Source organism: Nematolebias whitei, chromosome 9 (assembly GCF_014905685.2).
Source record: "Nematolebias whitei isolate Nwh7 chromosome 9, NemWhi1, whole genome shotgun sequence".
Taxonomy (NCBI): domain Eukaryota; kingdom Metazoa; phylum Chordata; class Actinopteri; order Cyprinodontiformes; family Rivulidae; genus Nematolebias; species Nematolebias whitei.
In genome coordinates, this window is record NC_056506.1 from 37,439,333 (window position 1) to 37,464,095 (window position 24,763).

General features: G+C 39.1%; 1 protein-coding gene across 1 annotated transcript in view; it reads left to right on the forward strand.

The window, feature by feature from the left end:
* agap3 (ArfGAP with GTPase domain, ankyrin repeat and PH domain 3) overlaps nt 1-15,924 on the forward strand; it is a gene marked incomplete at its 3' end in the record, with an annotated part of 155,826 nt that extends 139,902 nt beyond the window's left edge. The window contains 4 exon segments of the mRNA XM_037682312.1: nt 1,699-1,854; nt 14,115-14,269; nt 14,710-14,800; nt 15,702-15,924. Coding sequence (XP_037538240.1) covers nt 1,699-1,854; nt 14,115-14,269; nt 14,710-14,800; nt 15,702-15,924 — 625 coding nt within the window.
* Between the last annotated feature and the right edge of the window lie 8,839 nt (nt 15,925-24,763).

Here is a 24,763-nt window from a genome sequence, read left to right on the forward strand (position 1 = left end):
GTAATGACCGAATTAGGCCTAATGTTGTACACTGGCTAATGGCACAGCGCCGCACATTATAGCATGTGCAACTGGCAACAACAACAGCAGTAATCCCTGAGCCCCTTGTCCTCCTGCACTCCACCCCTGGGGCTGGGACGGTGCACAGGGAAATGAATGGAGTTTGCTACACTACAATGAGCTTTTGATGGAAGACAATGGAGGATGCTGCCAGCACCACACAGGGTGGTAGGAAGACCCTCCCCTGCTTCCCCCAGGCCCCTGGCCCCCGCTCTCAAATTCTTAATGGCATACGGAGGGGGAAAGAAGGGAAAGTGATGTCAAACGTCAGGAAATCAGAAAGATGGCAAGCTGACAACCCCCTCCTATTTTCCCATTCCTCCTGTCCCTTTGCCCAACGGTAACACAGGTTAATATCACATTTATAAAATCACTTACAAGAAGCAAAGTTGGCCCTTGGCCCCCCGTCACTCTCAGACAGTCACGTGGTGAGCTTTGCCACAGGCTAACTTTGGTAACTATTTGTTCGCAGACCCATACCTGTTCTTCACACCTAAAGCTGGAGTTACTTTTTTTAAACATTTCAACTTCAACTGCAGACACATTTATAGTATGTGACATCCCTGAATTTACAATTCACAAAACTCTAATATCCGTGTTGTTGACGCTCAGTGTTATTTCCCAAAAGGAGCCTTACACACCATTCATTCATTCATTCATTCATTCATTCATTCATTCATTCATTCAACCTTTATTTAGACAGCTTAATTCCATTTAATCCCAATTAGTGAAGCAAATCTTTTCACAGTGTAAAAAGTTAGTGATAAAACTCATTTCAATTAGGTAATGCATGCCTTTCATGGTAGTTTTACAACAAATGATCTTATTTTAAGAAATGAAAGACATTTTAATATTTCAAACATTAAAAATAACATTATGCTTGATCTCATGCATTATTGAGAGATGTCACATTCATGAGCTATTTCCACAACGAAGTGTAGCACAGTACCTGTAAAAATGACTGAGCAGTAGCCATTTTTGTGTTTGCTAATGTCACTTAGCTGTGGTGGTCATCTTGAATTGAACTGACTCCAAATAGCAGTCAGTTGTAGATGCTGAAAGTTTCATCAAATTGTGTCCATGAGGTATATTATTACAGACACAATTCACTCTGTTACTTCTAAAGTTTTAGGTAAAGATCTTGAACAATGAGTTGGATATGAACTGCGTGTTGTGAATGATGCTCAGCTACTACTAGATCAAAGTTTTGCTCAATATCCACTGAGTGAAGTGTGGACATGTCTGTGCTTTTTAAGGTCAGTTGGCTGTGACAGTCATTTTGAATTAGGTTGGCTTCAAACATGAATCATCTAATGATTATTTTCTAAACGTTTCAATAAAATCAGAGTCATTTTTTTAACTCGTTACTGTTTGCTCAGTCTTAATCGTATTGAAATAAATGGGATATAAACATATATACTGGGTGTGAATGCATATGATGAAAAACCAGTTGCACCAATAAAGTTCAATAAGGTCAGAAATTAGTTGTTTTAATAAAGATATATTCTAGGAATAACTGACTGCATTGTTTTAGTGAGTTTTGCATTATTTTTAAAGCAATATACCAGAAATATGGATGTCAAGTTTAACTTCCCCTTCACACTTTTAACAGAAATATGTTGTTCTGTATTCTTTCAGCCAATGAGATGTGCGATCCTGCAAATGCCAGCATGGGCAGCGCCACAAGTCCTAAACTTGAGCCACCTCCCTCTCCACACGCCAACCGCAAGAAACACAGGCGGAAAAAGAGCACAGGCATCACAAAGCCAGACGGCTTATCTGCAGGCAATGATGGTAAGAGCAAAATACACTGCATTATTTTGAATTTATAAAACCCCACAAAACAACTTTTTCTTAAATCAAGTGTTCTTCATTGGATTTAGAATATATATTTTTTTCTTTTCATGGTCACATCCAAACTCTAAGCTGCTTTTTACGGTGTTAAATTGATACTAGCCAAACACAAAAGGTGCTTTTTGCCGTTACTGACTGGCCTCATAGACAGAGATGGGTCCCATTTATTTAAGAATGCACCCGTTTGTATCATTATAAAATTATATTAGAGGTTTACAGCTACTTAAATTTGTTGTTTTTAAGTATTTTCTATTCAGCTTACTATTCTGTAATCCAGTCGGAATTCATACAGTCTGCCAGTCATTATGGGAAAAAAAAAACATGTATTCATCTAAAATCTGACAGCATGTGTGTATGATGTGCATAAAGGTGTGTAGTTTTGTATCTCCTTGTAGCACCCCCCCCCCCACGCACCCCCCAATTTATTTTACTGTTGTATGAATAGAGAATGTGGCTGTCCTCAGCAGGGGAGTGGCAGTCGGCTCTCCACCCAATTAATAATGATTCCTCAGCCCAATGATAAATGGCGCGCCCTAATTGGATGGCATTGTGAAAACACTGAGGCGCATTTCAGAGGCCATAAAACTGATGTCACCAGAGCAGGATGATCAATCAACAAGATTGATACGCTGGATAACAACAACAATGGCATTGACGCCTCCTAAATGGGGCTTTGCATTTATAATCATTATACTTTTTTATCCTCGTCTCTGACAGCTTCTCTTTAAAGTCTGAATGGGTCTGTTGACCACATTGTTGTACAGAGGGAACATCATCAGAATCACGGTGATAAGTGGTGGGAGATAAGTGGCGTTCCTTTTATTGTTCAACAGTATCAAACTCTGTTTTGGCTGTCATACTGGGCCAGATATTCTGGATTCTGCATCATCATTCATATTTGACAACATTTATGAGCTGCAGCCGTATGTATGTGCAGAATCAGCCTGCAACTCCCAGCATCCTTTACTTGACTTTTATTTGGCATTACTTAGATCTTAATGTGCATCTCCTGGAAGAATTACAGCCACATCTACAGAAAAATAAGTTTTTTACTGAGTGACAGCTGGCATTATCAAACATCTTCAAACCTCTATCTGTTTACTCCTGGACTTCCTGAGGAGGAAGTCTGGGAGCAATCAGACAGGAGGAGGCAGATTCTGAGTGTTTCTCACATCATCAAACATGCGAGCTGTTTTCTATCCATCTCGTCGTTCTCTGCGAGGTTTTCTATTAGCATCAGCATCGTCTACTCAGCTGAACGCTCTGGAATACAGACGTATCGCTTAAATATTGGATTCACCCAATCCCGAGCTGTGAGCAGCGTCTCCTGTTAAAAGAACAGGAGGGCGAAAAGGAAGAAAGGAGAGAGGAGAGGTGGGATCCTTGAATAAATTGCTATCAGTTTATCTCATTTACGGGGCAATCAAAGGCGTGCACTGCGGGCTGAAATTGAATTTTAGTAGTCGTGAAGCATCATAAATCAAAGCTGTGTGAGAGTTTTAAGGTGAGATATCATTTTGGTCAACGTGGAATGTGTGGTGGTGTACGAGTAAAGCCTGCGGAAACTGTTGCTGCATCATTTTCAAACGCGCAGCACTTAGACTCTGCTGCATGGCTGCTAAAGTGAAGAGTAATCTAGATATATTTCACGACATCAAGCTCATTATTGTCAATCCAAGGAGCTTATATTTTGAACCTGTGTACAATCCTTTTTATCTAAAATCTATTTAAAGGCATATTTTGATCAAGTCTATTACGTTCAGTGTGCTCTACTTCCATCAGAATGCACTTGGAGGACACAGCCCTTAATACCATATGCACTGTCAGAGCTGCAGTGTTGTAATGAACTTCTCATGTGCTTAAAGAATGATGCAGGATGCATGGCGAGACAACTGACAGCCCCGTAATGTGTTTCCCAGCAGCCGCCTGGCGAAGAGTTCTCTCTGTGTGTCGCTCGCCAAAACCCACTGGAAAATCGATGGCCGATAAAGACTTGTGTTCAGGGGGGAGCCCTTCTGATTAATGCATACTGTCAGAGAGCGTCATTAATGTATTTCTCTTTTAAAAAATAGTATCAAATGCTCATTGTTTTGGAGGGTTTGGCTTGAGCTGAAGAATAGAGGAAAATTGTGATGAGGCTCCTGATGTTTCTGGTTTTGTGAAGGATGTTATTTACTCATGCAAAGGTCAGAGGAATTTAAGAGGCAACAAAAGCTAATGATGGGGCTGAATGCCTTTAGTATCCAAAAGGTGTTGAGCTCTTGAGATCAAATTTAAAGTAAATTTTTTTTTGGAAGACATGCTACATTTGAATTAGAGGAACAGGTTTTAGTATGAAAATGTATTGCAATTAAAATATACCCATAACAAGATATGATAAGATGATGTGCGGCAGAGCTGTTTTGAATAATGTTTTTATAATGCCGTTATAAAGTGATGTAACACTGATAGCTGTCAATAAAACAATTCAAGAGCCAGATTTTGTTCAAGTTCAAGTAAGTTTTATCATTCACATTACATGTGGTACATGAGGTGGAACCAAATTGTGTACACAGGGTCCCAGTTACATCCAACAATAGCAAAAATATAAAGTGTAAAAAGAAACGGTATACAAGGATCTAAGATATACGCTAAGAAATACTCTAAACGAAGAACATGCTAAACCCTAATAGTGCAAAAACAATACGCCAAACAACAGCAGCATGAACATGAGTCTGTGTGAGCAGGTGAGTATGAATGAATACAGCAGCATGAGATCAGCAGCATGGATAATCAGCAGCACATCAGAATCAGAATAAGCTTTATTATCATTGCACAGAAGTACAGCGAGATTATATTCTGTACTGTCATCCGAAAAATGGGCGGAGTGCACAGAGCGTGGCCCCTTATTCTTTAGATAGAAAAAGGGAAAGACAATGAGGATAGTGGGTATTAAAAAAAATCTCTTCACACATTGTCCTTGTCAGAACACGGTTTAAGACATCCCAAAAAAAAAAATCTACCAGCAAGCACATTTATAGACACATTACATATGCATTTGACGACAAGACGGTGAGATTTGTGCATGAAGCACATCCAGATAGCACCATAGTCCTGATAAGATGTTAATGTGTCAGCCGGTAAAGCTCTGATAAGCGTTCACAGAAGTTCTCGGGGTGGATAGAGCAGAGCCTTCATAGTTTACACATCACCAGGAGCAATTTGACTAGTTGGCCTATTCAAAGTGGAACAGGTAGGCTAGATTCAGATAAGCCACAGTTTGTTTGTTTTTTGTGCAGGCAGACGGTTTTTCTCATCGTCCTTGAGTTCTGCTGGTGCTCTCCATGATCCAAAATGGCCAGATTTGTGGGCTTTCTGCTGGTCCATGCTTATTAGTCTTCTCCAAGATCGTTTACAACATGCTGGCCTACGATTCTCATAAATCGCTTCCATCTTACGGTTGAGCTCGTAAATCAGCCGAGTCTGAGAGCTCAAAGCACAAATTAATCCTTCACATAAGGTAGGCAGCTTTGCCATGACCAATATTACTGCTGCCGTCTTTCTTAATAGCTGATAACATTGGTATCCTCCAGTGCCAAAAAGCAAAAACCCTGCTATTATAAATCCAATGATGTCCAATCCGATGATAAAAATCTTTGACATCCTCCAGAGACAACACAGAAGGTACATCATTTTCCACTGTCCCCATGGATCCATGACATACCCCGTGGCGTGCGTCTCAGCAGGGCGTTAGGGTTCTCCAGCACCCCGTCGCTTGGTTGAAAAATTTTTTATCAATTGCGTTACATAACAGTATCCTGATGCATGCTCAATAATCCAGGTAGAAAAATTTTAAAACAATTAAATCTGGTCCTCTGGACATTAAAAAAAAAAGTTTTTGTTTTGTTTTGGGGTTTTTTCAATGTCCAGAGGACCAGATTTAATTTTTAGATCCATAACAATAGTTTACGATTCGGAAGATGTGTAAATAGAAGCTCCGAGACACAGGACGGAGAGTAAAAAGCAGGAGGAAGGCAGGAGAGGGAAGAAAAAGTGTCCGTCTTGCTCGAGGGCAAGTGAGAAAAAATAAAAACACCATATCACCAAAGTGACATTACAATGATTTTGTGTGTGTGTGTGTGTGTGTGTGATCTTTAAAAGGTTTTTCACTCTAAGAAACAACATTTGGGTGTTACTTGAATTTCACATTTATTTGATCTTGAATTTAATGTTTTTAGTTAATGTTTAACAGTCAAAATACAGTAGTCCCTCGTTTGTAGTGGGGGTTCGGTGCCCAGCAACCCCCCCCCCCCCCCCCCCCCCCACACACACACACACACAATAAGTGAAAAACCTTGAAGTACAGCAGTCCCTCGCTACTTCATGGGTCTTTTTTTGCGGACTTGCTCTATTGCGTTTTTTTTCTAAATAAGATTGGACATGACACACAATTGTCTGATTGATTGATGAGCCACATGATCAGCATGGAATTTTTATTCAAAATCAATTATTTTAAATTATTTAGCACCTGTTACAACTGTGTGCAGCCCACACTGCAGGATCAACTTCCTCCTGCAGCTCCTCCTCCTTCCTCCTCTGTCCATCTCCGTTCTGCAGCAGAGAAGTGGGCGTGGCCGAAAGCGCAAAGTGCAAAAAAAATTAAAGTAACCAAATTATGCCAAAGAAATCCAACTTAGCTACTTTTCTTAAAATGTACTCTTCTTTCTTCTAGATGATGACTGTCCCAAAGTGTTTTCCTGACTTGCACTTGTGCTTTTTAGCCAGGGAACTTTATATTTAACAAAGTGAACCATTTTGCTCCGTATGTTTTTTGGGGGATTCTGAAACTGTTTAAACCCATTGGCGTCCATGAACTATTTTCTGCACAAAGCATAAAATATTTTTTGCTTACATGCAATAGCCAAGGTTAGTGGAACAAGTTGACATAAGAAAATGTATTAAAACCAACATTTTATTTCTTAATGTAGCACGTCAGACATTCTGAAAGCACAGCTAAGTTTTTCTTTGCACGTTTGGTTTTGCTAATTTTCAGCCCAGTCCTTATACCTGACTATTTTTAAATGCAGGTCCTTTTTTATCTGTTACACTATTTAGCATTGACTTATGAATCATACAAAAATAACCTAATCTAAGCAATAAAGCATTATTTTTACATAACTGACAACTTGGTGAAGGATTTATTTTAAAGTGTTTTGTTAGGCGCCTTGTTGGGAACATAACACATAATTTCTTCTCACTGTTTTAGTTTTATCTGTAACAAGTGCCATGACAACACAGTTTTATGTACTGGACTTGAATTAATAATGTTGCTCCTCGAGAGGGTTTTCAAAAATCCAGTAGCAGATCGTAACAGCATGTTCACTGGTGAGTTGTAAAACATGGTGGAGGTTTTATCGTGATTTGGGCTGCATCTTTTTCAGTGTGTTTAGAAATCATATCATATACAATATTTAAAAAAAAGTTTTTTTTTTGCCGTACCATGTGAGGGAAAATAAGATCAAGTATTTTTCAGTGGAACAATGATCCCAGATTTTGTTTAAATTTGACCAAAGTTGTGCCTTAATAGAAAAACACAACGGGACGTTATCGTTAATGAATTTACCTTCCCACAGCCTGGTCTTATCAGTGGAGCATGTGGGATAATGTTGACTGAGAACAAAACAAAAGGCAATCAGGAAGAACTTTGGAATGTCCTTCAGGAAGCATTAAGATCTACCGGTGTTTCTGAACGCTCCTGAAAGAAATAACATACCTAAACGTTTGTCTGAGAGGATTCAGGCAGAGTCAGAAATATACTGAATCTGTTTTGCGTTACATACTGTATTTACGTTTAACTCTTATTGGACTGGGCTTACTGTCAGTTTTAGCTTATGTCTTTTCACAGGCTAATTGCATTTTACTACGTCTTTAAGTGGAAAAATAACACCTCTATCAATGTCTTTCGTTTATATTAGGAATTCAGCTTAATTCAGTATCCCATTGTCCTGCATCTTCGTAAACTAAGGGTTAATATCCTCTGGAGTCCAGCTGAGGATTAGGAAATGGAGGTTTAACTGCCTGTGCTAATGGTGGGTGTTTGTCTCAATACTTTGTTTTGTCACTCCCAGACTCACTCTCATTTCCCAAAGCTGTCCCTGGAGCCCCCACTCTTGTAATGGCTTAGCTTTCGGAGCGCCACAGTATGGAAGGAAAAGAATAACAAGATTCTCATTTGGGTTCTATACACACTGCCCACAGATACTTGTATAATTGGCCCTGGTTTCATTCCTCGCTGTTGTTAATGCACTAGCTATTAGCGCGGTGATGTCGGTACTGATTTCACGTGTATGTTCGTTGTTGGAAGTTGTGCTCTTTGCCTGTTAAAGCGTACGCCTGTAGAAGTGTGCAAAGGTGTGTGTATGCGTGTCAGATAGATAGAGAGGAGTGTGCTCGGTCTCTCTCTTCCTCACTGCTCTTTTCTTTCTGAGTTTGGTCGTGGTTCCCCCGGGGCCCCTGTCGCAGTAATGGCCTGCTCCTGATTGCTCTGATACAGGTTAGGAATATTGGCTTTAATGATGTGTAAAATGAGCAAGCAGTGCCTGTGACATTTACAGATGGCACCGCCTTGGCCTGTTCTTCCCAACTGCTCGTTAATTCACAGGAACGGCGAGCACTTCTTTAAGTGACTGCCTGACGCATGCATACGGACAACACAACACATCCCACGCAGAAAAACAATAGCTCACCTTGTGTCCTGCACCTTGTCACCGTTTCAACCGAGCGTTCACGAGAATGAATCAAATTTGGACTCCTCAAGGTGAAGAGCTGTCTGTTAAGTCGTTTCGGAGGGTTCGTCTCACCAATCTCCAGAGGGCTTTCAGAGGCTTAGACAGAGTAGATGTTGTAGTCTGCCTTATAGACAACACAGCTGGGCTCAGCACCAAACCCCCTGAGGTGCTAATCTGGTCCACGGGCTCTCTGCGGCGCATCTGCTGCTCCTGCAACGCAAAAGAGGAATCACCGTCCTGGGGTCAGCCTCTCCTCTATCAGGTTCCGGTCTGATTTTTAGGTCAAACAAATACCTTCTCTGACAGCCATTCAGTGGTGGCAAAACATGCTCATTTTTCTGTATGTAACAGCTTCATTATCGTCGAAGTAAAAAGGAAATGACAGCTGAAAGGTATTACCTTATCACAGTTTAAATTAAATAGTTCTATCAACTAAATATATCTGAATTACTAAATGCATAGCATTGTTAGATATAGACAGACAGCCTGTTCATTGGTTCATCCTTCGATTGTCTTGCAATGAAAACATCAGTTTAGTAAAACTGTTGGGGGGAAATAAAGAAAATTCAATGTACAGAATTTCATTTTTTTTAATTCGATGTCTTTTTATCTTAATAGGACATTGAAATTATGTCTAAACAGATGATTTGAGGAGTTTTCAAAATTCAAAAAATGTGGGGGTTTTTTTATGGAAATGCGAACCCAATAAAACAAAACGGGACACTGACCCACAATTAAATGTTGCTTTCATGACCAGTTTTGTTAGTCAAAACAACTGGAAATTACTGTTTTCTATCCAAGACTTCCATATTAGTTAACTTTATTGTATGTTTTGATTGGAAAAAAAACGTTCAAAGAAATGCAGCAGCACAAAAAGTATTATCAAGGGGTAAAAGTATTAGGTAGCTCATAATACAAATACTCAAGTCTAATAATTTAAAAGTAGGTAGTGCAGCCCATTAAATATATAATAACAGAAACTTCTTTTTATGTTCATGAGATATTTTGCCTATTAAAATGCAGTCGTGTTACTCCAATCAAGGAGCAGATGAACAATGTGTAACTGAGATGTTTCCTGAGAAATTTTATGATCCATGTAAGTGTCGGACGGAGATGTGTATCTTAATCTGTTCCTCTCCATTTTGTAGCTCTGCGGCCATTACGCTGTAATTTCCTTTTTTATAATGCTGTGTTAATTAAGGAAAAATCATATTTTGCTCTTTCTCCACAGTTGGCGCCTTCGTTGGCTTTAAAACGAGTTCCTTCTTGTCGTCTCGCTGCATTAATTTATTTCTAATTGGCCAGAACTTGTTGATGACAGGATCATGTAGACGTGGTCAGGAGGTTAATGCTTATGGTAATGTGACAAGGTGATCATTCCTCCGTTAGCCACATGCTAACTGCAACAGCTGAGTGGTAGACAAGCACCAGTGGCTCTTTTGGCTCGTCGTGGCTGTTTATGAAAATGCAGCAATCATTTTTTTAATTTTATTTTGTTCATGCTCAGAATTTTGAGATAAGCACTGAAGTTTATTCCATTTAGGGCATTAAATAGTTTGCAGTGTGATATCGCTAAATTGCAAAGTTGCTCTGAGGCATTTTGGCTGCAGATTGTTTTGGGTATGTTTCATTTGTATATTGCTTTACATACATAACAGGATTTGATTCCTTGTATACTCATCAGTTTAAGAAACCAGCCATCCGTTGCTTTTTTAATCTCCATAATGAAAGTGTTTTAATGCCTCCAATTTATTGCCTGGGCAGCCAACAGAATAATTAGCTTTGTTCAGGTTTTTAAAGTGACAAGAGCATGAGCAAAACATTTTGGAGTCACAAATTCTAATCAGTTGCATCAGTTATTGTACCACAAGTTATATTGGACACGCAAAAAAGTAGGTTTGATTATGTGTTTCACAATTAATCATTCTGTTTTTCCACATTTTTTTAATGTTATTGTCCATTACTTTGCTGTTCCTTGAAGTTAACCACTTTGATTCTGTCAAATTCTTCTCATGGGTGCTTTAAAATGTCACACATACACACTAACTTTTTTTTTTTTTGGCTGTAACTCCACATAAAGAGGTTTCAAAAGTCTTTATTGATTCTCTGTGACCTGGAGTCAATTCCACAAACTAAATCAGATAATTGAAGTCGGTGTCAGGCTAATTGGATTATTGCTTTAGCCCTGAAGAGATAACTCTCTGCTGCAGCACAAGGATTGCAATATTAGTGGCATCCATTGCACATTTATCATTTAACAACGTACAGCTGTGTCACGCAACATGGAGGTTAAATTGACATCATCATGTTATTCCAGACACTTGTATGGAGCTCAATTTATATCAAACATTTCCTTTTACTTAAGTTGTTTGAATGTTTGGCAGCTGTATAGCCTTTCTTGTCCTTTTAATATTCAATTATAACATTTTGTCTTCAAGAAAACAGCACCCAAGTAGAACATTTGATGAAAAGTTGATCAGAGCTGCACAGAAAAAAACCCCAAACCTCTTGTGTCTGTTTGCCTTCAGTCCTCGAAGCGTGGTTTATGCAAATGAGAGCCGTATTTGCATAGACATAATTAGGTAATTACAAATCATTTGGCAATGAGCTCAAGCATGTGCACAGACCAGAGACGTTACACGAGTCACGTTGTACTGTACGGAGTTAATGAATTGCTTCTGATCGGCAGAGGCATTACAGCATGTGTTGGAGCATATGTTGTGTCAGAGCTCTTCATTGTAAACATCAGGTGACATTTTCATAAATCTTAGTCAAACACAGAGAATCATCGGGTAAAGTCACTTCTGGATAAAATGGATAAGCTTTTGTATTTTGGGAAGAGGAAAAAATAGACAGAATGAAACATTTTTTGGAAGGATTTTTTTATTATTTTTTTTACTTTAAAGTAATCTTAATTTGGATTTAGTGATTAAGATGTGGAAGTATGTAAATGTGTGAAACGGATTTAGATTTTATTTTATTGCTTATGTTAAATATATATAATGTGTAAAAGTCAAAGTGCCACAAATTCAGTTTGGAGAGAAAGTGTCCCAGCAGTTTTCTAAAGTACTTTGCACATTAAAATAATGAATCAAATCCTGTTAATGGTAAATTATCATTGTCTACCTCCGAAAGGTGGATGCTAAAGTTTTTGCTTGAGTCTCTGTACATATGTGTCCAATGTCAAAATATCTCATGAATCACTGGACAGGTTTTATTGAAAATTGCTAAAATAAATAAGTACAGTCATTAAACATACAACACACACCTGTAATAGCTTTTGGAATGAACCCCATTTAAGATGGCTGCCACATCCAACTGATCTTAAAAAATGCACAATTGGCTAAAACATAGTAGATTTTATAAATACTGAGCTAAAATTGAATGTGGCTGTAGCTGTATTCACAACACATAGTTATAGCTGGAGATTGTGCATAAGGTTATTTTCAAAGTTTGTCCAATACTGCTTCAACTGTGTCAGTAGTTAAGATGTTCTGAACAGATGTGAACAGTGTGATCTGCGTTCCTTCGTGAAATGCCAGACCTTAATTTACTTTTTTTCTTCTTCTTACCTCTCAGTTTGAGATTACAGTAGTCCGTCATTACTTTGCAGTTCATTTTTCGCAGACTCGCAGTATCGCTGTTTTTCAAAGTAAGATTGGACATGACACACAAGTGGCTGATTGATGGATGAGCTGCATGATCGGCATGGAATTTTTATTCAAAATAAATTATTTAAAATTATTTAGCACCTCCTGCACCTGTGTACATCCCACAGCTGAAGGTGAAGCTTCCTCCTGCAGCATGTCATGATCTCCGCTCTGCAGTGAAGTGGGTGTGGCCGAAAGCGCTGGCCGGTGGCAGAGAGCTGAAATCATGACATTCGGTGCTCTTTTAGAGCGTTTAGAAACATTGTTTAGAATATTGCAAGAGTGTGTGAAGTGTTTAAAACACCTTTTATATATACAGTAGTCCCTCGTTTATCGTGCGTGTTGGAGACCACGCCCACCACGATAAGTGAAAAATGGCGAAGTAGGGACACAACTTCCAAATTCAAATACAAATTCAGTAAACTTTGTCATGACATGTGCCAGGCTGCAATCACACTCATCACCTGTTACTCCCAATCTCCCTCCTTATATAAACTATTTAAATTCAAATACTGTAATATTTTAAATAAACAATCCATGTAGCATGGATTGTTTATTTAAAATATTACAGTATTTTAATGATATAGAAGAGAAGTGTAGCAGGACGTCACAGGAATGTCACACAGCTTCAGCTCTGCAGCACGGAGCAGAAATGTACTTCTTGATCAATTACACTTCAACAACTGAACATAGAAGTTCTAAAATAAAAAAAAAATAACTTTTAACACTTTTGTATTTTATGATTATGACGATTTTACGATGTGACATACTTTGAATTTTACGTGCATCTGGACAGCAAAGCTGCACAAAGCTGATGCAGCAGGAGAAATGTGTGGCAGAAAAGGAGCTCAGCTGATCAGCTGCAGGAGGGAGCTTTCCCTTGCACTTGTGGGCTTCACACATGGTGCAAAATCATTAAAAATTATTTATTTTAAATAAATAACCCATGGCTCATTCATAAGTCAGCCAATAGTGTCATGCCCAATCTTACGTTGGAAAAAAGTGATATAACGACTTGTACTACTATTTCTACTTCGCGGTTTTTCACTTATCTCGGGGCTTCAGGGTACGGATCCACTGCGATAAACGAGGGACTACTGTATGCCAAAGCATTTTGTCTAACAGCACAAACATAGCAAACAAATCTCTTTAATAAAAGAAACGGTTTGTAAGCTCAGTCATCCAGGTAGATAACAACAAAAAATATTCAATTGTCATCTGGACCAGTTTCTTACTTTAAGTGAGAAACGTTTCGTCTCCCATCTGGAAGACTTCGTCAGTCTGTGGCCTGCCAACCAGATTTGTCCCATAGGTAGCCTTCACTGCTGTGTTTCAAGCCAGCCTCTTGTTGAAATCTCAGAAGTAGACTTTTAATACATGCAAACATGGCCCATCTGTCCAAAACAATCAATCATCATGTACAACAATCAAACGTTTTAGGCCAGATGGCCAACTTGCTACTCACAGAAACGGCCTGAGGACACCAATGGTTTAAAATCTCTTTAATGTCCTCCTGAAGTGCAGTCCAGTGTGATTTTGCATTTGAATGGATTTCTAATTTTAAAATCTTTCCAAATTCACAAATTACATGTGATTCTCTCCATCGTGCACATCTTCAGTATCCTGGCAGGACCTGGATGTTGGATTTTTATTTTAATAATTCTCAATAAACCAACAATTTCCTGCGGGATCAATAAAGCTCTATCTTATCTTAACATTACAGCAGTTCTTTTTAGATTAAGCTAGATTTTTTTTTTTTTTTTTTGTCACTTTTTGTTTTCAGAACAAGAAGATTCCTTCGAGTTCATTATCGTGTCGTTGACGGGTCAGACGTGGAACTTTGAAGCGACTTCATACGAGGAGAGGGAGCTGTGGGTGCAAGCAATAGAGAGCCAGATCTTCGCCAGCCTGCAGTCCTGTGAGAGCATCAAGAACAAGGTGCAGTAGATTGTCACAAATAAGGAGTATTTAAACGTGGAAAGGATGTGCAAACATCAACGTATTTTTGTATTTTTACTATTTTGCTGCTTCCAATAAGATCCTCGTTTCCCCCTTAATTCTAACCCTTTTGCATTCTTCCCCTCCTCATCTGCTTCACGCTGTATGAGGGAGGTTGTCAGACAGGTGTGCCACAGTGTGGGGGATCTCTTATTAGAACTGACAGACATCTTAGATAGAACATGGCTTGTGTCAGCTTACTGGGGAGAAACAGCCTCATTTTCATATTCATATTTTCCCTGCCTCCGACTCCTTCTTCTTCACTGGTTTTCCTTGCCGGTTGTCCGTGATTTGAGTCCAGCTGTAATTATTTGCCTTCTGCTACACCACACTGAAATAATTAGTTCCTGTTGACCTATTCTCTCCCTAATTTCTCACAGTCTCGGTTAGGCAGCCAAAGTGATGCAATGGCTATTCAGTCCATACGAAATGTGAGGGGGAACAGCTTCTGTGTGGACTGTGATGCACCCAGTGAGTATACCTCTGCTTAACTGTAAATTATTATTTATAAGTTACTATATAACATTAAAAACAGTTCAAGGTTCATTTTTAATCTATCACAATGTATAAGTGAACTTGATTTCTCACCAAGAAACTACAGAAAATAAAACTCAATATGAAAAAAATCTATGTTTAAAGGGTATAAAATCGGATAGAAAATGGATTATTGCTCTATGTAAAATACACAATGAAGCACATTTATAGAAATCTTTGCTTAAATAAACTACTGTAGTTTTGTTTTATCTGCCACTGATTCACTTAGTAAAAACCAAACCTTAATAAAATAAATTTATGTGAGCATATGTCAAAGTTAAAGAAGGATTATGGGTTGATTTTTTTTCCAACTTCTTTTAATATAATCTCATATTTCAAGATTTCTACACTTTTCCATTCAAGGAGTTAAAAAAGGGGGGTTACAACATTAGAGTATAATTCCTACAAGCATATTTCCACTCTAACATTTACAAAAAATAACAATCGTAGTCATAAACAGGGAAAACAAATTGAATAATATGAGTTTAATTCATTTGTCATTTGTGATTATTATGTTATGTTAATGTTTTTAGCAATGTTTGTGTAGTTCAACCAATAATTTGTGGGATCATTAACCTTTAACGTTGTTTTGGGGTATCCCAAGCTTAAAAATTTAGAAAACCTGTTACAGAAAACCTCTTAATACATTGTTGCTCTTAATATGGGCTTTTTAGAAAACAACAAACTTACATAAGAGCTTTAATTTACCCCTGTATTCATCTAAATTTCAAATAAACATATTTTCAGGATTACGATACAGTATATTGCTAGTTATGATCTTCCTATTTAAATTATTAAGGAGGAAAGAATGAACAATTTCTTATCTTCTACCCTGCAGACCCAGACTGGGCCAGTTTGAACTTGGGTGCCCTGATGTGCATCGAGTGCTCCGGCATCCACAGGAATCTGGGCACCCACCTGTCTCGTGTGCGCTCTCTGGACTTGGACGACTGGCCGGTGGAGCTTAGCATGGTGATGACTGCGATCGGCAACGCCATGGCCAACAGCGTGTGGGAGGGCGCTTTGGAGGGCTACGCCAAGCCGGGGAGCGACAGCACCAGGTTAGTGCAGCTCTGCAAATAAAGGTGCTGCTTAATGAAGCATCCAGAGATTATAGAAGAAGGCTGTGCACTGTCTTCTCTCCATTAGCTGCCATTTATTAGCCACCCACATTTCAGCAGAGGCAGTTCACACAAAATGCTCCATAAGAAGCACCGGGGGGCCATAAATGTCAGCCCACTGAGTCAAAAACACAGTATTTTATGTCTTTTCTTCATCCTGTACACACAGATCACAGTATATGTTAGATCTGAGTTTCTCTTCTGCAGTTCTTCCCCCCGTCTTTTCATAGCATCACATACAGCACCACTCGTGCAGCTTGAACACAATAATTCATGAAAGGGCTGGCATGTGGAACATTTTCAGGCACCTACTTGATAAATGCTTTGAGTTGTCAAAGTTGTCGCTTGACATGTAAGTGCTAATAAAGGCAAGCTTGTTTCTTAATGAGACCACATACTAAACTTACAGCAGGGTCATTTTAAAACTCATTCATACATAAATTAATTTTCTTTTTCCGTTTGTTCTTTCCTGGTCACGTGGAGCTGGTGCCTATCTATGGCAGTCACTGTGCAAGAGGCGGGTACACCCCGAACAGGTTGCAAGTCCATCACAGAGCCATGTAGAGACAAACATTCACACTCTCACTCACATTTAGGAACAATTTAAAGATACTAATTAACCTAACATGCAGGTTTTTGGTCTGTGGGAGGAAACCGGTGTAATTGGAAATAACCCACAAGTGCGAGGTGAGAACATTCAAACTACACCCAACCACACAGTTTCATTTATTCTTGCATTTCAACAATTGGATGAACTGAAAGAGAGAAATGCACAGTTTCTGATTTTAAATCCATCTATATATATAACTTTGTAGGAAGGCTCTTTTATCTCATGTTGACAGGAGAACCAGTGTCCCAGTTTGACTAATGGCCTGTTGTGTGGCTGTGCAGGTAATTAAGCACACCATGATGGCTAAACCCCACCCCAAAAGGCAGGCCCTCAGGTCCCAAGTTACCCTGTCACCTATCCATCACACGAGCCCGGGTCATCACTCTGTCTGTCACAGCAAAGGCTGTCTGCAGGGTGTCGCTGGTGGCGTTTGGAACTTTGTTAGGAAAAGTGAAAACGGAGACCAAAGGTCGATTATTGTTTCTGCCTTTGCGAGCACAGACGCAGGCAGAGGATTTGTCTGTGTGCTGTTAAGTCTGATTGAAAGTAAGAAATGCAAAATGTGATTACCGTATTTTTTGGACTATAAGGTGCATTAAGCGGAACAAAACAGTAAGTCGAACTTTATTCAACTCATTCACAGTAACTCTCAACATTGTTCAGTTGTACCAAATAAAGTCAGTTTGAGCTCGGTAAGCACACGCAGAATTAATACATAAGGCTCACGGTCGATTTTTGAGAAAATTAAAGGATTTTAAGTGTGCCGTATAGTTCGAAAAATACGGTATTATTGTAGTAACTTGTTCCACAAGCTGATTAATTTGTAAGTTTTTTTTTTTTTTTTTACGTATTGCAAATCTTTTTTCCTTTGAGCTAATCCACTAATTTTCAACTTTCATCTCTTCTATTAAAGAGCAATACTATGAGTCAAACTGACTTTACTTTCTTTATCTATTGATTTCAAGAGATTATAGTTTTTTTTTTTCTCCCATTCTTCCAGCAGTGGGCCGCAGACATGTCCCGAATAATGATGCATGTTCTCATTTTGTGATTTGTTTTTGATGACAAACATGAGGCACCCAGAGAATCTGCAACAATCAACATGTTTTATTGTGCTATCTATTATCAGGATGATTGAGTATGTTTTTTTGTAGTTATAGCTTTAAAATAAACTGTGAAAATTAGATGACTAGAGAATATTAAAACCACAAAATCACTGCTGGAGACCAAAACAATCGGGAGCCGAAACTTTTCATTTAAACATGTTTTATTTATCTTTTACTAGCAAACAGCTGTTTGACTTTTACCTCTTGAAGTTATCCTCCTCTCTCTGGCCGGTTCAGGCCTAAATGATGGCCTACAGTTGTTTATTGAACGGTATTTGTGCTGAAGTGCTCCACTGTGGGACTTGATGAAAGATTATTGATGTTGATTCCTCTCTCTACCGCTGTCAGTCCCACGTCGCCTCGAGCAGGAAGGTTCTTCACTGTCTTAAAAATCCGATCTTATCCCGCAGCAGCGTCTCCATTAGCTTCCACTGTCGGAACAATAAATCTCATTTGCAGGACAAGTAATCCTCAAACCCAAAGTAGCACTTTAAATATTGCACGTGACCGCAGATTGGTTTTCATGCTCAAAGAATTGGAATTGTATAAATTCATTCAAACCATTTTTTTTTTCTCTTAACTTGAATGCAGCACAAATGCAAAGATTTTTAATTATGTCACATCGATGACACATAGCAGCTTTGTGATGGCACCTATGCAGGCGTTGTATGGCTGCTGACTTTCACTAAACATTAGTGACACCTAATCTAAACGATTCAGTAACTACTTGAATATCAACTCGCAGCATGATTGAATGTCACCTGCAAGACTAGTTTTACCCCCCTTGCATTTTTTAGATTTAACTTAAAGGCGTTCATCCACAAGATTGGTTTAACTTCTGATATTCTGGATCAAAGGAACACAATAAATAGGTTTGTCGTATGCAGATCAGTGAAATTATTGTTGTACATCAAAATGATAGCAGATTTTATTCTGGAGAGGTTGTTTACTGTATATGTATTGTCTGATAACCTGTTTTTAATAAAGTGTAGAAGAATAGATTGTACGTCTTTTCACATTTTTTAAAATCAAATTTTTGATAATTAAACTTTACTGATGTGAGCATTAATAGAAAGAAATATGGATGCACGATATTATCGGCATGGCATCAGTAACGGCCAATATTAGCGATAAAGTTAAATATCGGACATCGGCCATTCCATCTAAATATCTCACCGATATGAAAGGTGCTGTATATGTATATGTATATATATATATATATATATATATATATATATATATATATATATGTGTATATATATATATGTATATACTGTATAAGGCACTGTTTTTGTATGACAACCCAGTGACAAGGATGCCTGCAGCGCCAGCACAACGTTATGACGTCACGTGCGGCGTTGAGTTTAAATTTGTGTAAATTTACAAATATGCACTGTTCGAGTGTTGTCATTGTGTTAGAGAGAGTAAATGTCATGAATAAATTTGATATTAAACATAATCCAAGTTGAAATGTGACTTCATTTTCAGCCCCCTTTTTGGTAGCAGGCAAAACTGACAAAGACCATGCAGAATAATGTCTTTTAATTCCAAAACAGAAAAAGCTATGTAGTCTCTGTAAGTAGATCTAGGGGAAAAATATCAGTATTGTTATTGGGTATCAGTTATCGGCCAAATAAGTTTTAACATATTGGATATCATCCAAAAATCCTATATTGTGCATCCCTAGAAAGAAACATCAAATGTCAGTTTAATTCTTTCTGTTTGATCATTAAATATCTTGTTGATATGAAGATGAATCGACCAATATGTCAAAAGATCACTTTTCTTTCTTTTTATAGAGAGCGAGAGAAAAGTTTATTACAGTCTTCCTTTTTTATATATTTATTTATGTTTTGGCTAATTTTGATAGCTGTGATCACGGCTTGCATTGAATTGACTTCAAAAGCTAACCAGTTGTAGACTTACATACATCCAGTGATTTATTTCTGAAACTTTCTTTAAAATCGATCCAATGATCCTTTGGATATTTTGCTAACAGACAAACCAGGTTGGTGCCAACAGTTAATGCTGAAGTTTTAAACAAATATTTTGCACAGTGTGTTGTGCTTGAGATATGTGTTGGATATGATTCTCAGCTAACAACACGCCAACTTTTAGCTTAATATCGGTCTGAGTCATATCCATCTTTGTGTTTTTATGGTCAGTTGGCTGTGGCATCCATCTTGAAATGGGTTGGCCTCCAAAATTATATTATTATTAGATGTGAATCCAATGATAAATTGCTGCAAGTTTCACTATCTCTTGAACCACAAGACAAATTTTAATGGTAACATTAATTTTGGTAACAGACAAACAGGGAAAAATATTGTCTGTCTTAGGTCAGCAGCAGGTGATTAAATAGTTTTGTGAAAACTCCGTTGAGGTGGTGCTGGTTTTTATTTAGTAACAATTCAGTTCTGCAGAACATAAATTGTTTGTGCGTTTATTATATATCCAGAAGTCTCTGACATTTTAATAAGCTAAAGTTATTATATGGGATAGTTATGAGCAGTTAGTATCTTACCTGTGGTAGATATATTTTTGAACAACATCAAATTGGGGAAAGATCTATCAGTTTTAACCGGATTAATTAGCTTACGACTAATGTGAGCAGTGTTGAGTCCAAAGTGAATTGCTTCTGTTCTAAAAGCTTTTGAAATATTTGAACTATTCCTTTAAGTCTGCAGTTTATGTACAAATACTTTGTTTTAATCGTTTTTCCATTGAAGGTAAAGTGTGCTTTCTATCACTTGCAGGTTTTTTCTTTTAAACCTGGGAACCCACAAGTTGTTCTTAGTGGTTCAAACAGATAAACACTTAATTATCCATTTAATAAAACAATTAAATTTTATATCCCCACCACTGAGAATGCTTTATTAAAGAGTGGGGCCAGTTGTCTGGAATGATAAACTTGTGGGAGCTTTGCACTGAGGCTGATCTCGGCACTCAGCATATTACAGGGGAGTTTTTCTTTTAATTAGCACCTGGGAGTCATTGTGTTTTGCACGTCGTCTCTAATTGTTTGGCACGTTTGTGACAGAAGAGTAAATCCTACAGAATATTTTGATGGATGCTGTGGGAGGAGTGGTCAAACTGCTAGATTTACTTTTAGCTTCCTCTAGCACCCACACATTCACACACACACGGACACCAGTTCTCATTTTTGGGGAGATATCCCGGAGCATGGACAGATGTGGACAGCTATCCCTCACTGATGGTGGTGGTGGGGGGGTCTGCGCTGTCACCCTTTGTAGGCTCTGTGCCGCCCTCGGCCACAGGCAGGTAATAGCTCTGATGAGAGCCCTCCACTTTGTTTCAGAAATAATTTGCCACTCCTGCCGCCTGCAGGGGCTGCGTGGTAATAAAAATGAATCACACCACTAACCTCTCCAAACCTAGCCCCTCTGCCTGTTTTAACCCCTTCAGCTCTGACTGTACCCTCCTCCTCTCAGGCTGTTTGTGCAATCAGAGCTGTGGTCAAAAGGCTTCTGTATCTACATCAGCTTCTGCCCTTCGCATTAGTGCCCAAAACACAAAGCAGGTTGTTCGCAGGTTAGTAGAACTGGAAAGCCAGCTCTCTTCAGAGAGACTTTCACTCTGTTGTGCCAGTACTGGTGGAGGAAGACTAATTAATTAAGACAAATTAATAACTTGGTCTTCTCATGTCCTTTCTCTGCTTTCTCTTTCTAAATGAAAGCCACGGGTCAGTAATTATCCCTGTGTGGGAGAAGTAGTACCTTGGTCGCTAATTGCCAATATGCCACTGCGTCTCTGGGCCAGGTGGACGGAGAGGAAGGACCGCTTAACCATGCAATTTAGTAACCATGTTGTTTGGAAATCATAATTAAAAAAAGGTGCCTAATTGCCTGAAAGATGGAGGATTCAAGTCAGTGACCGAGACTTGAAATTGTGCACTACATGAAGCAGTCTGCACACTTCAGTGGGCCATGTGTTCTCGTCCCCTCAGCTTTGTGTGAGAGGCGAGGGTTCAGCAGGGGTTAACAGCATGAGCGTTTAAGAGTGTTAGTCTTCCTGGCACAAAAACGCAGTCACTCCATCATGAGGGGTCTGACAACCTCATTAATGTCACAATATATTCAGCTCATCCCTCTGCCTGCCTTTAGCGCCCAGATGCTCGCTCATTGGCGATTCTATAGAGCCAAAACAAAAACAACAAAAAAACTTTTGAATTCTGGTCATCTGTTTGCGCCATGCTGTGGAAAAAAGAAAAGCTGCATCAACTCTACTTGTAAAAATATTTGTCTTCATTCTTTTGGAGCTAGTATTCTCATAGCAGAGGGAAGCAAGTCACTGTAACTCGCTGGACCATAGGAGGCCTTATTTAGCCCTCTTGTTGAGGCGTTTACTGTGTTGCTCCTTCATTTCTCACCCTTAGCAACCTTTGATGCTTTGGGGCCCAGCTTTCTCTCTTTCTGTCATTCCCTTCTCAGCCCCCTCTCTGTTTTTCTGCTGTCCCCTCTTCCTCCCGCTCTGCTCTTCCCTCCCCGCAGTTTGTGGAAGTGAAGCTGCTGGCTGCATGGGAATCAGCCGTATAGAAGTCGCCCACCCCCCACTGTGAAGTCTGTTCAAGCTGGTCCAACCCCAGCCCCCCTCGCCCTTCCACCTCCAACACCATTTCTCCCCTTCACTGCATCTGTTTGATGTATCCACAGAGAGTTTGGACGCTCACGGAGAAGTAGGAGGAGCCGTGGAGCCTTTGATAGTTTTGAAGGACTCTGTGTTTGAAAGATGGGCGAGTTGCGGGACGAACGTCCTCTTTTTTTTTTTTTTTTCCTATGGACCACTGCACCTTTATTGCAGGCCGTCATATTGGTCATTCTGTGGGACCGCGAGCTCCACCTCCACCGTCTCAGTTTCCCTTCCCTTCCTATAAATTCCCATTTGCCTTTTGTCTTTCAGGCTTGACTAATTATCCTTGTTTGTTCCTCTTTATTTGAATTCAGTCATGTGTTCTTGACTCCGTGGGCTGGGTTTAGGAGAATCATTCTGCCATTTGCCACTTAATTAAGTCAGGGTCAGAATGCATTGCTCAACGGAAAGCTGAAGGGACGGAGCTCTAATAGAATTATAAAAGAGGCCTTTCTCTACTGTTAAGGCTGCCTTTATCTCGGCAGGACCTGCATAGGCAAATGAAAGGGGACACCAGCTCTAGACAGGAATCTCATTTCCACTTTAAACTCAGGGAGCGTTTTTGATGTTTGCCCAGAATTTCATTCACATCAAAGTAAATGAAAGTTAAACACTGTTTATGCTGTGGGATAACTGAATCGTGGAGGAAGGTTGTTTTTAGATGAAAGAGAAGGGTGCTGGCATTTTTATTGGCAACTTTAAAACCTCCCTCTATCCCCTGAGCAACAGTGAAATTTAGAACAACTATGTGGTCAAGCCTGTGAGAGGGGGTTGAATTGGTGTGGATGAGCTTTAAAACCTGTGTTAAGCGTACATAGGAGTTGCTATTAGTTCAATTTTCCAAATTTCCCCCACACGCTGTGAAAGTTCACTCTCCTTTCCCTTCACCACCTCCCCTCTTTCTTCGTCCCCATTCTTTAACATGCTAAATCTGCTGATTTCTATTTTTCTTCCTCCTGTGGTGAGGAAGTGTCCTTTACAAGAGTCTCAGTTTCCCCTCTGACTGTCTAAACCCTACCTCTGTTTGGACTGTTTTCTCTATTTCAAACAAAAGACAGAGGCAGTATTAACATTTCACTTCCTTTCACACCAGTTCTTTCAAGTGGCAGCAGCTTGGGAATTTTTAAGAACCTCAGCTTGGCCACTTTTGCTTCTCCACCCTTGTCTTCATTTTTGGACAGTTTATTTTGTGAAAAGCACAGGAAATTTGTTGGATTTAAAGCTCGGCATCAGCAGTGAATGAGGCCTTTTCCTGCAAGTCTTTAGGGCTGATTTTGTAGCGAAGGCTAACAAAGTGTCCTCGGGGCTCCTTTCTGAGATGTTGACGTCTTCCTAATGGCTTTCCTCAGCCTTTTTCTTTTGGTGCTAACTTTCTGCCTCATTTAGCTCATATCAATTCACTGGGCTCCACAGATTCAGCATGTCATTCATGGCCAAGCTTTCCAAAAACAAACGGCTCTGACTTGTTTTTATCCAAGCTTAGATTTTTGTAAAAATTCTCCATAAAGCCCTGAGGACTACAGTGGGATGCAGCTGCAGTTTCCAGAAAGTCCTAAATGTTTAAAACACACTTGTTTTCAAATAGTCCAGCAAAAATAAAGGTGGAAGGGCCGGACAGCCCCTTTCTGTTCTGGGGAGTCTGCTGGTTCTAAGGCCAATTGATTTGCTAACAGGCTTGTCCACACATAATGACTAAGTAGGGATCGACGGAGGTCTTACACCATAAAACTCTGAACAACTACAATTGCCTGCTATTAGGGATGTATTGTTCGTCAGATAATACCTCCTTCCTTCGGAAAAAGGTTTGCTCATGATGTGGGGAGTTGACGGACTTTCTCTATAGCATTTTTTAAGGACAACAAAAATGTAGCAATTTCCTTATTGTCACAGATGTAAAACCATTTTAAGTTGTGGTTTAAGTTACTTTTATGAGCCTTTGATTGTCTTTTTGCAGTTAATCATTTTTGGCTTGCTTCTATTCCATTGATTTGTCTTCCCCTTAGTCAAGGTTGCCCATCTTGTTGCTGAAATATAAAGTTTGTTGCGAAGGGATTCTGGCAGCAGATATATGATCTGATTGATCTGGTTACTAAATTATCCTCATGGAAGTAGGAGTATATATATATATATATATATATATATATATATATATATATATACAGATAGATAGATATCAGCAATAAGATCTAAGATATGAACTAAGAATAGCATCAACTAAATATACATATGATAGATGGAGATAGAGAAAGATGGAGAGATAGATAGATATATATAGATAGAGATATAGATGGATATAGATAGATGGAGATATACAGTAGATAGAGAGATATAAATAGACAGACAGACAGATAGATAGATAGATAGACAGACAGACAGACAGACAGACAGACAGACAGACAGACAGACAGACAGA